Below are 16427 nucleotides of genomic sequence, written 5' to 3' on the forward strand. Positions count from 1 at the left end.
TTTATTAGAAATACAGGAGACAAGGGAATGCTCAATGTCACCATGGGTATCCAATCAGCAAAATCCATAAAATGGAAAATTCTGCCAGGTTTTCAACAAATTAATTGTCAGAAGAAAAAAGAAAGGGGGAATCCTATAGACTGAAAGAGGAGAGGTATAAGGGACATGTCAACTAAATTCAATGTGTGGATCTTTTTTGAATCCCAATTTTAACAAGCCAACTGTAAAAAATCATCTCCGAGATAATCAGGAGAAATTTGACTACTGATGGGATATTTAATGGTATTAAGAAATTATTAATCATTGTTAATTTTAAGTATAATGATATTACAGTTATTTATTTTAAAGAGTCTTTTTTCTTTTAGAAACATATACAGAAGTATTTATGGATGACATGATATGATAAAGGGGTTTGCTTCAAAATAACCCGGAGTATATATGTGTATGTGGAGAGGAAGGAGGTGTGAGGTATAGATGAAGCAAGATGGGCTATGTGTTGATAAATGTGGAAGCTGGGTGGTGGGTACATAGATGTTTATCATTCTATTCTCTCTCCTTTTGTATATGTTTGCAAGTTTTCATGGTACCACATTACAAAAGAATTGTTTTCCCTTCCTTCCACCCACCATCTCCAAAGACTTCATTGAAAATATTCCAAAAGATCTCTTGGGATCCTAGGAAATTATGTTTAGGTGACATTTATTTAAAGGAAAGTACCCCTCTGATAGTTATAGCTGGTTTTATACAACTGGATTGAGTCCTATCTGTGAGGTTTATTTGAATTTTAGAGTGTGAGGTTGGCTGGGTGTGGTGGTCATACCTGTAATCCTAGCACTTTGGGAGGCTAAGACGGGAGGATCGTTTGAGGCTAGGAGTTCAAGACCAGCCTGAGACCCTGTCTCTACGAAAAAATAGAAAAATTAGCTGGGCATAGTGCATGCGCCTGTAGTCCCAGCTGTTCAGGAGGCTGAGGCAGGAGCATCGCTGGAGCCCAGGCATTTGAGGTTGCAGTGAGCTGTGATGATGCACTGTACTCTAGCCTGGGCAACAGAGCAAGGCCCTATCTCAATAGATAGATAGATAGATAGTAGATAGCTACATAGATAGATGAGTGTGGGGTTTATCGGATGGTTGCAGCATCACAGAAAGCAGTGTCCTGTTCAGCCTCTGTTCTGAGCGGCTCCTCTCCTCATGTTCTGCAGATGCTGCTAATGGAAACAGTAGCCATGGAGGGAAAAGCAGTGCGTCCAGCTCCACTCCAGCCCGCCCAGGGAACTACTCTTTGTCACCAAGACCTAGCTATGCCGCAGGAGACCAAGGTACAAACCCATCGTAGAGTTTGGAAATAACGTATTTGATTAGGTAGAAGTGTTACGGATTTTGGAATGACAAATGATCTAACAGCACACTCTAGAGTTTTTCCTTAGCTTGTCATACAATGTTTTGAAAGTTTATGATTGGTGTGAACAACAGTGATTAAATATATCTTGGGATTCTACACAAATGAGACTCACTGGGAAATAATGTTGAAACAGACATATAAGGAAATGTCTTGAAAACTCATGAGTTCTGCTGACCAAAGTACGGGATTCAAAGTTCTTCTCTGTTATGTGATCCTCGGCAAATCTGAGCCTTTTTTTGTCTGTCTACAAAATGAGTATAAAAATAATACCTGTCCTACAACTCCACAGGGTCATTGATAGAATCAGATGAAATAATCTGAGCTTTGTCTTTGCTTCTAGAAGAATGATTTAGACTTTCTGAGAATAATAAAATTAAAGGTTCTGTTACTGTGGCATTCTTTCCTTTCTTCCACATGACTGAGGACAAGGCTGTCTTTCTTTTTGTCTTCAGCTACAATGTTCACTTCTGGGCCACCGAAGAAACGACACCGGGGGTGGTATCCTGGGTCACCTGTCCCCCAACCTGGTTTAGTTGTACCTGTCCCTGCAGTTCGCCCTCTTTCAAGAACTGGTAAGATTTTAACAGCAGGTGGATTTTAAGGTGTTTTTGTTTTGTTTTGTTTTTTTAATTAGCAGAGATATCTTCTACTCTTGTTCTTTTCCTCAACCCTTGAAGATAAATTTCCTTAACCAACCATTGTGTTCAATATTATGTGAGGATATTGATAGTAGCTAATATTTTGTCCCCATCACATCTGCCTTCCCTGCAAGCACATGTATCATCACGGCTGATCTGAATTCAACCTTTGGCTTAGGTGTAGCCCATGGCATTGATAAGCCATTCATTATCTAGAACATGATGCTACCAGCCACCATCACAGGGCACAGATGGACCTGCTGTGCCAGTAGCAGTGTTAGATTTGCCCTCCTGTGATCTGGTTCCTATGTGACCCATCCTTGTTATTTCTGGGCTAGACTGTTCAGTCTATGGCTAGAAACCTACTAACCTACTAACCTACTAAACCTACTAAAAACCAACTAATTCTCCTTCTTAATACCCAAACTGTGGCCATTTGGTACCTACAGTTAAATGTTCAAACATTTGTCTACTTTGCTGTACTAAACACAGACAACTGGAAATATACCAATTCTAAGGCATAGATGGGGTTCGTTAAATGTTTAAGCTTTTTTGAATAAATAGTCTTAGAGACTACGTAGAGATCTTATATACACAAAAAATTATGCCAATATGTCACTGTGGTTGCCTCTAGGTAGTACTGACTAATGAGCTTATCCTTCACACTTTTCTGTGCTTTTCGAAATTTATATAATGAACAGATATGCCTTTGATAATGGGTGGCGGGGGGTGGGGGTGAGATAAAATACAAAACAGAATCCAAAAGATTGCATGTGGAAAAAAACTGGAAGGAAAACTACCAAAATAGTAGTTATCTCTAGATGATATGATTATGCTTGTTTTTTCCCTTCCTTTTGTTTTTCTCACTCCTAATTTTGTATAATATACACAAATTAATGAAAAAACACCACAAGCCATTAGACTTCTAAAACTTCTATATTAACACTGCATTGCTTTCCATTGTATATCATTTAGACTTCACATCTAATCCTTCCTGTCAAACAACTTTTCTTTTTCCAGAGCCCCTTTTATCTGCCCCAGTTCCACAGACCCCATTAACTGGAATTTTACAACCTCGGCCCATTCCTGCAGGGGAAACTGTAATTGTTCCTGAAAACCTGCTGAGTAACTCAGGAGTTAGACCAGTCATTCTGATAGGTAAGGCAAAGGAATTCCAAGTCACCTGTGCCTTCTGGAATCTCAGACTGTTTTTATTGTGTGTTTATTCATGTATTCAAGAAGGGATTCATTTATCCATCTATTGATTCTGTCAGCTTTTATTGGACAGCTCCTTCATGCCATATTAAACATAAGATTAGAAGTTGAGAATAAGGTAAAGTCTTTCTGCCCTCAGGGAGCACTGTTCAGTGGGGGAGTCTGCCCTCTCGCTATCATTGGGGTTAGTAAATAACTATTACAACACACTGCGATAACCATTACAACACACTGTGATGTGTGAGCAGGTAGAGGTTCATAGCCAAGAGCAACAAGAGCTCAGGGGAGAGAGGGCTGACCTCTGCCCAGAGGCGTCTGAGAAGACTTCTGAGAAATGATGTTGAAGCTGCATCCAGGGTTGCTTAGAGTAGACAAGGTGGAGGAGGAGACATTCCAGTCAACAGGAGCCAAAGCACAGAAAAAAGAAACAAGATAAACCAGCTAACAGGAGACCTTACTCAGGAGATCCAAAAGGCCCCACGGTCGCAGGTCTGAACCATGGGCAACATCTGTGAATCAGTATCTTTAAGGAGGCTGAGTCCTTCCAGGTGGTCTATCAATGGAGGTTTGGAAATGTAGGGGTCCATAGATTCCTGGACTGACTTAGTGCTTTTCATGCCCACATTAAGAGTCCTCTCAGTGTTGGGTTAGCCTAAGCCAGAAGGAGACTACCTGCTTTACCTCTAGGACAAGACAGACAGGGGTGGATGGGTGTTTCATTTCCACAGGTCTTTAGGGTGTGTTTGTTTGAGGTGTTATCTGCTTTTCGCATTGGTCTGAGGCCACCTACTTGGACGGTTTTGCTTGGAGCCCTGTCCTTTCCCAGGCTGCCCTATCCGCTGATCCTAGATCTGTAGGCATTGGGGGAATCTCAATTGTTTAAATTCCATATGGTTTAGGAAGTTATTTTTTGAACATTAGCATGATGCAACTAAGCCTTGGAAAGATACACAGAACATGGGGACCCTTTGGTTATTTGGTGCCTGCCTTTTAGAAAGTCTCAGAGAGGGATTGTCCTCTCCACCAACTACTAAAACAGGGAATATTTTCCACATATTTTTATCCTATCTACTTCTAAGATAATTTGGGACTGTTTACTGACATTTAGGAAGAAAACGTAATAAAAATAGGTAAGATAGAAAAAGGAGTAGGAATCTCCAAGCACCTGTAACTGGTACAATGTTGCTGTTGATCAATGAATTAGCTTTTTTTTTTTTTTTGGTAGAAAATCTCAGTAAGTGAAACATGTATTGCAGTTTGTTCATTTTCCGATTTCTTATCTGGAAAGAAACTTGATCAGGAACTTTATTAGAAAATATCATTGGAGTTTTACAAAGGATACAGAGGTGTTTCGCAAACTCATCAGTCTTCTATGGCAGAGATATAATGTTAGCATGTCTCTTCTGTAGGAAACAAGAGATAATTAATCTGAGTACAGTCATCCCTTGGTATCCATGGGGTATTGGTTCCAGGTGCCCCCATACCAAAATCTATGTATACTCAAGTCCCTGATATAAAATGGTATAGTATTTGCATAGAATCTGCATACATCCTCCCATGTACTTTAAATCATTTCTAGATTACTTATAATACCTCATACAATGCCTGCACATCCCTTCATTCATGTGGATTCAACGTAGTACTTGGCAGGTAGCAAAGTCAAGTTTTACTTTGTGGAACTTGGTGGAATTTTTTTCCCCATGAATAGTTTCCATCCACATTTGGTTGAATTCACAAATGTAGATATGAAGGGCCAACTGTATTTTGCTTCCTGTTTATCTGATTTAGTATAAAGATAAAATTTGAAGCATCCAAGTGAATTTCATAGGAATGACGTATGTGATCAATTTGGCTGGTAGCCCTCTCACAGGGCAGGGAATTTTATTAAACGTCTTTGATCCTACTTGAGTAAGTGTACCTGGTTGGACCTCAAAAAGAAATGTTGAACTGTGTTGACCTCCTTCTGTTGGGGCAGGCTATGGCACTTTACCCTATTTCTATGGAAATGTTGGCGACATTGTTGTGAGTCCTCTGCTGGTGAATTGCTACAAGAATCCACAGTTGGAAAACAAAGATTTGGAACAATTAGGGTTGACTGGCAGCCAACTTCTGAGCGTGGAAAACATGATCCTTCTAACGATACAGTATCTTGTGCGGCTCGGTAAGTTATTTTCCATAATCATTCCCTGGTGACTGTTTTTATTCTTTTTTTATCATGCACTTTTTCCTTTCTTTCTCACATTCATCCACCTATCTCTTATTTTTCTTCTTTCGGTTCTAACATTCTTTTCCTTCCACCTCGTTCTCCATGACTTTTCCCTTTCTCTCCTCCGTTTTTGTTTTCTATCCCTTTCCTCTTTGCTTCTTTGGGTCCTAGAAGAGATGAATTGCCCCACCTAGTGTCCAGTCTCATGATACTCCAAAGGGCTCCAAAGTAGCCGTGTGGGCAGAACTGTTAAGGGTTGTGCCATGGGCACCCCTCACCCCGTCCACCCCCAGGAGTCTGGCCAGGCCGCATTTCTGAAAACACAGCTACCATCTGGAACACAAACATAGCCACTGTCTTAAACAATTTTTTCCAGTTTTCCAGTTAGCCTTTTTATCTTATTTATCCACTGCCCCATGCCAATTTTTTTTCTTCTCCAGCTATACCCTTTGATGGAGTCCTGTTGTGCTTTCCTTCATTGAGGTAGTAACTATGGACCTCCCTGGAAGGCTCTCTAGGCTTTAGGGTAAGGAGGATACATAGGTCATGAACCCTTCACTTCCCTCTGTTTGATATATCCTCCCGAGCCCCCCACAGTGGGAGTATGCAGGTGCCCTGACAATGCTATCCTGGTTCAGCATCATTTACATTGAAATGTCCTTTATTTTGCAAACTGCAGTAGTCCATCTAATATGCAGCCTGATTATACACTCACTCCAGGACTTCAAGCCACTGATTTAGGTAGAAGAATGTTTGAGATATAAAATTTTTATATTAATCAGAAAAAATTTTGTATGATCCCAAAGATTATGGTTGCCTTGCAGGAAAATAGTCAGTACTGTATCTGACTGACAACTCTTATGTCAGCATGCCTTTTTCCACTGACCATATAAACCAGATTTCTCATATCTTCATGGAACTGGCTTTGTCTTTCTGCTAGTTCCTCCATGAATGAGTTGAATAAACCTTTGACATGTGAAAAAAAAAAATTTTGTACACAGTCATGAATTTTTTTAATATTAGAAAATACTGCAGTGTTAAGAAATAATAAAAAATAAAAACACTGGGCCAAATAGTTTAAAAACCAAAAGCTTCATGAGCCCTGAGGCTGCTTCGACATGGGCTCTGCTTTGACGTGGGCTTTTGAAACTTGCAATACTTCAGATTTCCCATGAGAGCTACTTTCATAATAAACCTAGGACTTACTTAATCATGCTTATCGAGAGGTAATAAAATTGTAAAAATCACCTGAGTCTCCAGCTCATTTGATATTATAATTTTAATTGCTATATACTGACATTGGGCTCTGGACTACGTTCTAAGACCTAAAACCAGCTTCTAGATGCACCCAGAATCCGTAAACAAGGCTTCATAGAGCAATAATATTATAGCCAAGCAAGCCAATCACTATAGCATTTTTTTCAATCTTAATATTTAAAAAGTCATGAATGTCCAAGTTAAACAAACCAAATGGTCAAAATAAAATGTCTTCCCTTAAATTACTAAGAGCTCTTATCTTAAAAAAAAAAAATAGAAAAATCTCAATTTAATTTTCCACAGATTCTTCTCTGCCTTGCAGGATCATTCTCTCCAGAGTTTTACTTTCAATCAATTAATTTAGGTATCTCAGTGTACAACATGAATAGTTATTCCTTTTTTTTTAATCGGAGCTTTCTACATTGGGACTTCTCTGCCCCTAAACAACTGTTCTGGAGTCCTTAAAAAGTTTTTTTTGCCTCTGGAGGTTTTGAGAAGGCAGCAAAAATATTTTCACATATACCATAGATTATAGACATTTAAAGAAATAAATTCAAACTTCTAAAAGGACAGTTTTAATGCTTTGGTATTAAATACTTTGGCTCAGTTACTTGGAGGTAACAGAAGAAGAAAAGCAAGATTCTTCAGAAGGAACAGACCTTTCCACTACAGTCACTTTTAAAAAAAAAAAATCTCAGTTATTTCACAATCTGAAAATCTTTTGAAGTAGATAATGAAATCAGCAAATCCAGAGATTCTTGGAAGGCTCTGAGTCTGGTGGAACCTTGTCTTTTCCTATTAAGGTAGCTGTATCTGAAAAGCCATTAGAACTGATGCCTGGGCTAAACTGAGTTACTGGAAATCGGCACTTGAAGGAAAAAATTACTATTATCAGGCTTGCAAAAAGTGGAAAAAAGTCTCCTCCAATTTAACTATAAAGGCTGAGGATGAAAAAGTGAGAGTCGATGATTGGAAGCAAGGCATTTTACTCTAAGAAGTCTCTTACCTCATTTAAACTGTAACATCTTTTTCCCCATTTCTCAATTCCTAACAAGAATTCAGTCAAAACGCTATAAAAGTATGTTTTAAGACAACAGAGAATGTTGTGAACATGTTTGATAATTCTGTTTTCCCAGAATACCTTTATATTTGAAGTTAATTATGCCTCCTGATGGAACATGTTACTCAATCCTGTTTTTGGAGTAGGTCTTATGGCCACAACTATTAACCAGGCATCTGAGCCTTCAGGTCATCTAGAAGGGACAGTAGGGAATTGGAGAGCGCCAGGGCCACCTGCTTTGAAACTGTCACATGTTCTGGTGGAAGAAAGCTTTAAGTAGACAACCACCTTCCCTTCCTTTGCAACAGTTAATACAAATCTATCCACTTTAAGCTCACTGCTAAGTAAGTACCTAGGTGACCACTACCATGATGCTCAACTAATAAAGCTGAATGAAGATCAGAAGTCTTGGTGGCTCCCAGGTGATTAAAACAACAACAACAAAAGCTGTAATCCTAGCACTCTGGGAGGCTGAGGCAGGAGGATCACTTGAGGTCAGGAGTTTGAGACTAGTCTGAGCAAGACCCCATCTCTACAAATAATAGAAAAATTAGCTGGGCGTGGTGGCCCACACCTGTAGTCCCAGCTACTTGGGAGGCTGAGGCAGGAGGATCAGTTGAGCCCAGGAGTTTGAGGTTGCAGTGAGGAGCTACGATGATGCCACTGCACTCTAGCCCAGGGCGACAGAGCGAGACTCTGTCTCAAAAAATAAAAATAAAAAAAACTCCCCCTACCAAATGATTGGGAAGGACATAAGAAACATAATCATTACAACTTTCTTGTCCTATTTCCACGTATAGAAGAGAAAAATCTGTCTATGATGTTTCCACTCTTCTACCTCTCGCTGGCGCCTAGCCAATCCTGGAAAAACTGTGTTCTCCAATTAAAATAGTTCATTTTTCAAATGTATAATATTGTATTTAATCTTCCTTCTCTTAAAAACATTACTAAAGCCCTCATTTTCTTACTTTCCCAGAAAAGATGGGCAGGGCCAGGGAGGCCAATTAAATTCCTGTTAGACTGAAGCCTAGAAGTTGGGGGCTGGAGTGAGCCGTGACCATGCACTGCACTCCAGCCTGGGCAACGGGAAGGAAGGATTCCTGGCTCACTCGAGGGGCGGCCTTCCCATACAGAAGTCTAGTCCCTCACCCTTGTGTTCTTTTGTGCGGGGCTTTTATCCCTGAGGCTGTTGCTTGGTCTCAGTTCACAGATGCTGAGGCATATGTTTACTGGAGCCTGAGTTTCCAATCTTGGGTTTACATAGCAAAAGAAATTACTGAATACAGGGAGCGATTATATTCTCACTGGTTTCAATTTAAACTAAATATAGAAATCTTAGTTCATTTGTGTCACTTGGATACCAAACATTGACTTGCTTATTTTGTTCTAAAGACTTTTCTAAAGAGAATGAGAAACAAAGTCCCCCTAATTCCAGAGGCCACAGGTCAGCAGTATAAGCTTAGCCCTAAGCACGGCTGGGGAAGAGGGCCAAATGCTGTAGTTAACAATCCCGAACACTGGGGAATAACTAGATGATGAAAGCATTCTCCATCTGGGGAAAGTGTGAGGCTGTCTGAAATATAACTTGGAGTGAAAAATAATTAAACCTGATTTTCCTGTGGACATTATTCTCAAAATGAGATATAGAGGCACTATGTTAAAAATGCTTTTCAAAGCATCTATGAATAAAATGAGAAATGAATGAAACCTAAAACTGATTATACACCAGCAGGTTGGCTTCTTATTTCATTAGTCAGTAACAATTTCCGTAATGCCAAGCTTAATAGGTCAAGAAATAAGCCGTCTGCGATGACCATCTCCCGAGGCATCCGACAGAACTGATAGTCTCTCTCAGTACATCCTCTCTTAAAGAGACCAGGGTTAGAATAAAGGAGAACAGAAGCCTGATTTAAAAAAAAAAAAAAAAAATAGAGGCAAAGAGAAAAAAAGAGAAGGTAATGTCACAATAAGAAGTGGTTAGTATGGGCTCTGTACGTGGGACCACCACAGGGAAAAGAGCTTGTTTCCCAGCTGGAGTACAGCAGGCCTAGCAGGACAGCAGGATGGTGTGTGTTCCTCTCTCCTCCCTGTGATTTTTTTAAATTCCGGCTGTAATTCTCTTCATTATAGGTCCTGATCAGATACCTCTCAGGGAAGACTTTGAGCAAATCATGCTGAAAGCTATGCAGGAATTTACTCTGAGAGAGAGAGCCCTGCAGATAGGTGCTCAGTGTGCACCTGTGTCGCCAGGACAGCTTCCCTGGCTTGCGAGATTAATTGCCAGCGTATCTCAAGACTTGGTTCATGTGATTGTGACCCAGAACTCTTTGGCAGAGGGCATTTCAGAGACACTGAGGACTCTCAGTGAAATGAGACACTATCAAAGGCTACCGGACTATGTTGTGGCAATTTGTGCATCGAAAATCAGAGGAAATGAATTTTGTGTGGTAGTGTTAGGTGAGTAATTTTGTTTGTTTGTTGTTTATTGAATCCATTTATTCAATCATCTGTCCATTTGCAAAGTATCTATTGGGTGCTTCAGGCATCCATGTCATCAATCCCTGATGAATTGCTCCAATTCGAGTTCCTCCTCCTAATTTTAGCTTTTCCTTTCCTCCTCAGGTCAGGTTTTGTAGCCCTCAGTTTGGCTGGTGCCCCTGTCAGCTGGTTGTGGGAGCATTATTTCAAAGCTCACCCTGGTTACAGATACCCTTGTCTCATGTAACTGCTGTCCTTAAAAGGTTCTGGAAATGTTACCACTCTAGCATGTGATAAAGCCAGCACCACAAGTGGCCTAAGCCAGTTAGTCACATTTGCCAGAAACTTAGCTCATATGTTCTTCTCACTGAAGAGTCTATTTAATATCGTAATGTTGATGCTAAAGAAAAGATTCAGAAAGTTGGCACGTTGTCTTTTTATTTGTTTGTTTGTTTTTCACTGTGCTGTTTTTTTTTTAATGAAGCACCATCCTGAATAGCTCTTTGGACTAAATTTTGTTTCTCTCTTCTCTGTACTGAATGGCTGTCACCTCTTCCTAGCAAAGAGGCAAAGCCCCCTCACTTTAGCAAAACCTGTCTGCCCATCTTTCTGTGCTATATATATTTTCAGAAACCTTCATCAGACAGTGTGATACATTAATTTTTAAAATTTTTATTTGTAAAAGCAACTTAACAACGTAAGTTTATATTTTTAAGGCAAATATTCATAATAATCGTGCATACACAATTTTATAAGTTTTTTTCATATTCTTTGCTAGTCTTTTTTTCTGCTTACGTCCACAGCCCCTGGGCACTCATTGACCCAAATGGCCCAGACTAGGGGCAGCCATGGTGTCGCCCACAGCCCCTGGGGAGCACGGGGATCTTCCCTAGTTTTAAACACATGCATGTGTATGTTTTCACACTTACAAACATAAGGTACATCATTTTTTCACTTGATCACCTAGCATTATATTATAAATGTTTTCTGCTTCTGTCTGTAGTCTTCAGATTGACATTCCAAATCTTTAATGTGCCCTGATTGTCTTAACCCAAGTCCCTGTGGTAACACCCTTTGGTTGTTTCCAGTTGTTGCTATTATAAATAATGTTCCAGTGAACGTTTGTTCTATTGCGGAGTCATCTCTTCTCCCCTCTGTTCTGCAGGCCAGCATCAGTCCCGAGCGCTGGCAGAGAGCATGCTCACCACAAGTGAGTTTTTGAAAGAAATTAGTTATGAGCTCATCACAGGAAAGGTCAGTTTCCTGGCATCGCATTTCAAAACCACGTCATTAGGTGAGTGGTTGTAAGATCCAGCAACACTGCCAGCCCCTAGCTGCATGACTTTCTGCATTTAAATCTTAACTTAGCCTGTGGAGGAGAGGAGTGCCGAGCATAAGCTTGCCCACAGATATGTCATCTGGAGCCGTTTATCCTAAGTGTTTTGTTACTAACACCACAGGAAGCAGCAGGGGGTCTAGAGGAAGACACATGGGTACTAGGACCGGAAGCCTCAGCTCAGCCCTGACTTTGTTGAGTGACCTTGGGCTGGTCTCTCCCTGGATCTCAGTTTTCTAATATGTCAAATGGGGGTAGAGTAATCCCATTCTGCCTGCTTTCGAATGTTACAGAGGTCAAGAGAGAACAGCATGCAAAAGCATGTAGACTGTAAGCACAATGCCAGTGAGGGCAGCTCTTGCGATAGAGACGCCCCGTAGAGATGGCCAAGCTTAAACACCGACGTGGTCACCAGCCAACCAACAGATCTTGATGAGAACCCAGCCTAACTGCCGAACTTGGACACTGATAAAAACGATACAAACGTATCCTTCCTTGTAACCTTATTTCCACTTTATTTTGTCATAGGCGATGACCTAGACAAGCTGCTAGAAAAAATGCAACAAAGAAGAGGAGACAGTGTGGTTACCCCCTTCAACGGAGACCTTAACGAATGTGTGTCACCCCAGGAGGCTGCTGCTATGATACCCACGCAAAGCCTGGGTAATGTCACCTCAGACCAAGAGGAGGAAATCAGTCCTTGGGACAGACATTAGAGAAACTAAGTCATTCTGAGGGTTTTGAGGACTCTTTTCTTGAAGTCATAGACCATGACAGCCTTTTCCTCATTGTCTATGTGATAAATTTGGTTCAAATTAAAAATGCCTTACCATTAAAAGTTTTAAAAGGCCTTGCTCCTAGTAAAAGTCTCCCAGAATGAAAATCAAAGACTTTATCTTAAGTACTCTCTCTTGTTTTCCCTGAAAGATTCCGGGGACCTTGGTGCGTTTTCCTTAGCTCTGTCAGCTGTGCCCAGAGAGTTCTGTTTGCTGAAGGCTTCAAAGAACTGCTTGAAAGAAAGTCTGGACTATAGGCCTGCAGGGTCCCCCTCGTGCTCCTTCACTTACACTCTGACCTGATGTCACCTCAGGGATAGCGAGGCCTTCCTGGCAGATAGAGCAGCTCTGCCAGCAAGTCATCTGTCCTACAACAAGCTTCAGGGGCTTAGAGGGGGACGGGGGGCCAGGGATGAGGAGTTCTGTCCTTAGACTGGATTCCTTTGGGCTCAGATTCCTGCCCCAATTCTCTGATTGACAGGGACAACATAGGAGAGGACGAGGAAAAGAACAGGTGAAAGGATAGATGGGAAACAGACCCATATAAGCTGCTGCTGACAGCCACTTGGCCACCGCTTGATGGGAATGCATCATTTATATATTAGGATTGCCTCAGGCACTCAAAGCAGTGTGGCTTGGCATCAGCTCAGTTGTGAAAGGGCATGCAAATACAGGCAATAAAATGTTTTGACTTCTGGACGGTATTTGGTAATAAAGGGATCATCCAGATGATCTAAAATGTGTTTATATTAACTATTTTGAATTGTTAACACATTTAGAATTTAAACATTCTCAGAGGACTTACAGATTCCCAAGTACATATCCTTGGTTCCCTGTTTAAAAAACATTGCTTAAACATATTTTTGTGTTTCCTCAAACTTCAAACCTTGCTAAGATAAATTCTACAGATATATGGATGTGTTTAGTCCCCACCAATCCAACCTGTGAAATGAAGGAAATAACAGCCTAACTATATCAAAAGACAGACTTATTTTGGTCAGCAGTCTTTGTGGTGCAAAAACTATTTGGACTACTATTAAAAGTTGTAGCTTTGGGTCCGGGCACGGCGGCTCACGCCTGTAATCACTCTGGGAGGCCGAGATGGGAGGATAGTTTGAGCTCAGGAGTTCGAGACCAGCCTGAGCAAGAGCAAGACCTTGTCTCTACCAAAAATAGAAAAGTCAGTCATGCATTGTGGCAGGTGCCTGTAGCCCAGTTACTTGGGAGGCTGAGACAGGAGGATTGCTTGAGCCCAGGAATTTGAAGTTGCTATGAGCTATGATGATGCCACTGCACTCTATCCCAAGGCAACAGAGCAAGACTCTGTCTCAAAAAACAAAATTGCAGCTTTGGGCTTTTCCAATGGGTTCTCTCAGCCAGTAGGGAGACCACCCATAAAAATCTCCACTCAACATCAGTGTCTGTGGTAGCTGGAGTACTGTTACTCCTGTCTTTGCCTGGACTGCGTTGCGGTTTGATTTCAGAAAACGTTAATTAGCACAGGTTAATTAGGCCCTTGTGATTCTGTTTTAGTCAAACTGCCACATGTGTTCCTGATAAAAGGCAGGTCTTTAAAGGATGGGATGTTGTCTGCTCAGGCGTTTAGCTGACTAAACTTGTTTCTTTCATTGCTTGTGTGTGTGGTTGTGCACACACATGTAAGAGAGATTGATTACTTGGTTATACTTGCAATAAAAAGCTACTGACATGCTTAGAGTACCTGGGCAATGTTTTTGTAATACGTCACCTGCTGAGTGGCCAGCTGGCTATGTCATGAGTCAGGTCGCTTCAGATAGTCGAGACGTCAGCACTGGAGTTGACCACAACCACCTAGACCTGCCAGGTCACACTCGCTGGCAAAGTGGAGCAGAGTGGGAAGAAAGGTGAAGGTCGTGTCTCCATGACCTCCGTTACGTAGTCACTGAGAGGGGAATTTCAGACCATGTTGCAACTGACTTGCTGAACAGGAAATGTTTGCTGTAGTGCCATCCAGAAAAGCTCAAAGGAACTCAGCGTCACCTCCTTCCCTGAACTGGGTCTGGGCTCGAGCACTGGCCAGTGCCGATATTCCTAAAGAAAACTGGAAACTCTCCCCTTCCCAGAGATGAGTCCTGGCTCCAGCTGCGAGGGTGTAGTCTGTCTCCATCGTGTCTGGCTTGGGGTAGGGGGCGTTAAACTAGGCATTTGTGAGACAATCAAGTCGATTTTAATACGTTTGTAAAACCACATCCACTCCTGAGCACATCCTCTCAGCCAAGTTTCCAGGGAAAATAGGCAAATCTATTAAAACTCAATAGAGAGTAAGACTAGCATGTGAGAATTCCTTACCGTGTGTGTGTGAAATGTCCTCATATGCATTTATAGTGGCCATTGTGGAAGTAAATTAATCTTGTTCTTATGACTTTTTTTTAAATTTTAGATTTAGATAATGAAACCTTCCAAATTTATCAACCACAGCTCACAGTGGCCAGAAAACTCTTATCCCAGGTGTGTGCTATAGCAGACAGTGGCAGCCAGAGCCTGGACCTCGGTCACTTCAGCAAAGTGGACTTCATCATCATCGTCCCAAGGTCGGAGGTGTTGGTCCAGCAAACTCTTCAACGGGTTCGACAGTCAGGTAAGAGTGAACTTCTGAAGAGGAGCCTCCCTGGAGCCAGCTTTAGGTCTCTGCCTCTTGTCTTTTGCTTAATCCAAATGTTTATAGGACACTTAAAACTTTCTTCAGTAAGAATAATCATAAAGCACTTTAAATGTTTTTTTGAATTTGTAAGTTTTCCCTCAGAACACTCTGTCCTTTTTCCTCCAACTTCAAGGGTAAATTACTTGCATGTTTCCCAGATACTGTTAAGTCCATGACGTAATCTGTGGGACTGGAATCTGGTCATTCATTGATGGAGACAAATTTTCTCCAGACAAGGACAGCCCTGCATGGGGTGATGGAGCCTGTGCCCCCGAACTCCCTCCGTGCTCAGATGGGCCACATTGTCATAGGTGGATTCTTGGACGTTTGGCTCATTACCGGGACACTTGCCACCTAGAAAGCAGAACACCACCCTGGCACATCAGCAGTGAGACTGAGATATAAAAACACAAGGTTAGAATTATTCCTAATAACTTCAAGAGAATAAGTATCGAGGAAAAAATGGTTTTCCCAGAAAATGTTAAAAGGTAGAGAGCAAAACTTTTACAAGTCTTAAAAAAAAAAACACTTTACAAGTCTGTGGTAAATAATAATCCTTTTCAAAAATAAAATTTGTTTAGAATTACAAGAAGCCATAAGGAATTTAGAAAATTGAGACAGCTGAAAAGCACTTACCTTTGTAAACTAGGTTTGAAAAGGAAATTATAAATATCGAGTCTCTCCTGATGACCTTGGTTGGCGAAAGGCACACGCACAAACCCACAGGTGCGTGCACACACACGCACACTGTAGCTGGAGGATGAATCCTTTTGCCGCAGTAAATAATCTTATTTTTAATATATTTAAAAACAAGAAGCAGAAAAATTCAGAAGTGTTTAAAATGTGGTCTGTATGTTCCATATCTATCATTCAGTGCCCCTGCTGAAATGCAAGTTTCCCGTCAGTGAGTCTTGGGGGGCTCTAGAGTCTCCATTTCTCACAAGCTTCCAGGGGATGCCAGTGCTGCTGGTCTGAAGACCACACTCTAAACAGCAGAACTCTATAAGAAATCTTGTGTTGTTAGGTCCACAGGCCAAATGAACCGACTGAAAATACATTTTCCCCTCTCCTGGTGACTGTGACTGACGCAGGTAAAGTCTTGTCCACATCTGGAGGCCCAAGTGCCTGGTCACTAGCGTAGTCTTCTTTTTAGCCTCTCAGTTTCTGAATGACAAGTTACCAAATGACCTGTTGGAAATACCAACTTGTAGGTGATGAGCTGGAGAAGGTAAAATGCCATCTCTCCCAGAAACCAGAGTAAGTTCTATGCTCTCTCAGCTACTGGCCATTTCTGCATTTTTTTCCTTCTTTCCCCCCATTGTGGGAAGTGGACAGGCTTCAGTCACACCAAGCAGTAACCAGATTTTTTATTATTTCTT

At 41.3% G+C, this 16427-nt stretch overlaps 1 protein-coding gene across 1 annotated transcript in view; it reads left to right on the forward strand.

Moving 5' to 3' along the window:
- Nucleotides 1-16427, forward strand: part of GREB1L (growth regulation by estrogen in breast cancer-like) — a 140716-nt gene that overhangs the window by 66667 nt on the left and 57622 nt on the right. The window contains exons 3-10 of the mRNA XM_012652084.1: nt 1203-1319; nt 1855-1974; nt 3061-3198; nt 5231-5416; nt 9909-10235; nt 11422-11550; nt 12121-12255; nt 14788-14985. Coding sequence (XP_012507538.1) covers nt 1203-1319; nt 1855-1974; nt 3061-3198; nt 5231-5416; nt 9909-10235; nt 11422-11550; nt 12121-12255; nt 14788-14985 — 1350 coding nt within the window. The remainder of the gene's footprint in view (nt 1-1202; nt 1320-1854; nt 1975-3060; nt 3199-5230; nt 5417-9908; nt 10236-11421; nt 11551-12120; nt 12256-14787; nt 14986-16427) is intronic.

Source organism: Propithecus coquereli, unplaced genomic scaffold, assembly GCF_000956105.1.
Source record: "Propithecus coquereli isolate 6110/MARCELLA unplaced genomic scaffold, Pcoq_1.0 Scaffold38, whole genome shotgun sequence".
NCBI classification, from domain to species: Eukaryota; Metazoa; Chordata; class Mammalia; order Primates; family Indriidae; genus Propithecus; species Propithecus coquereli.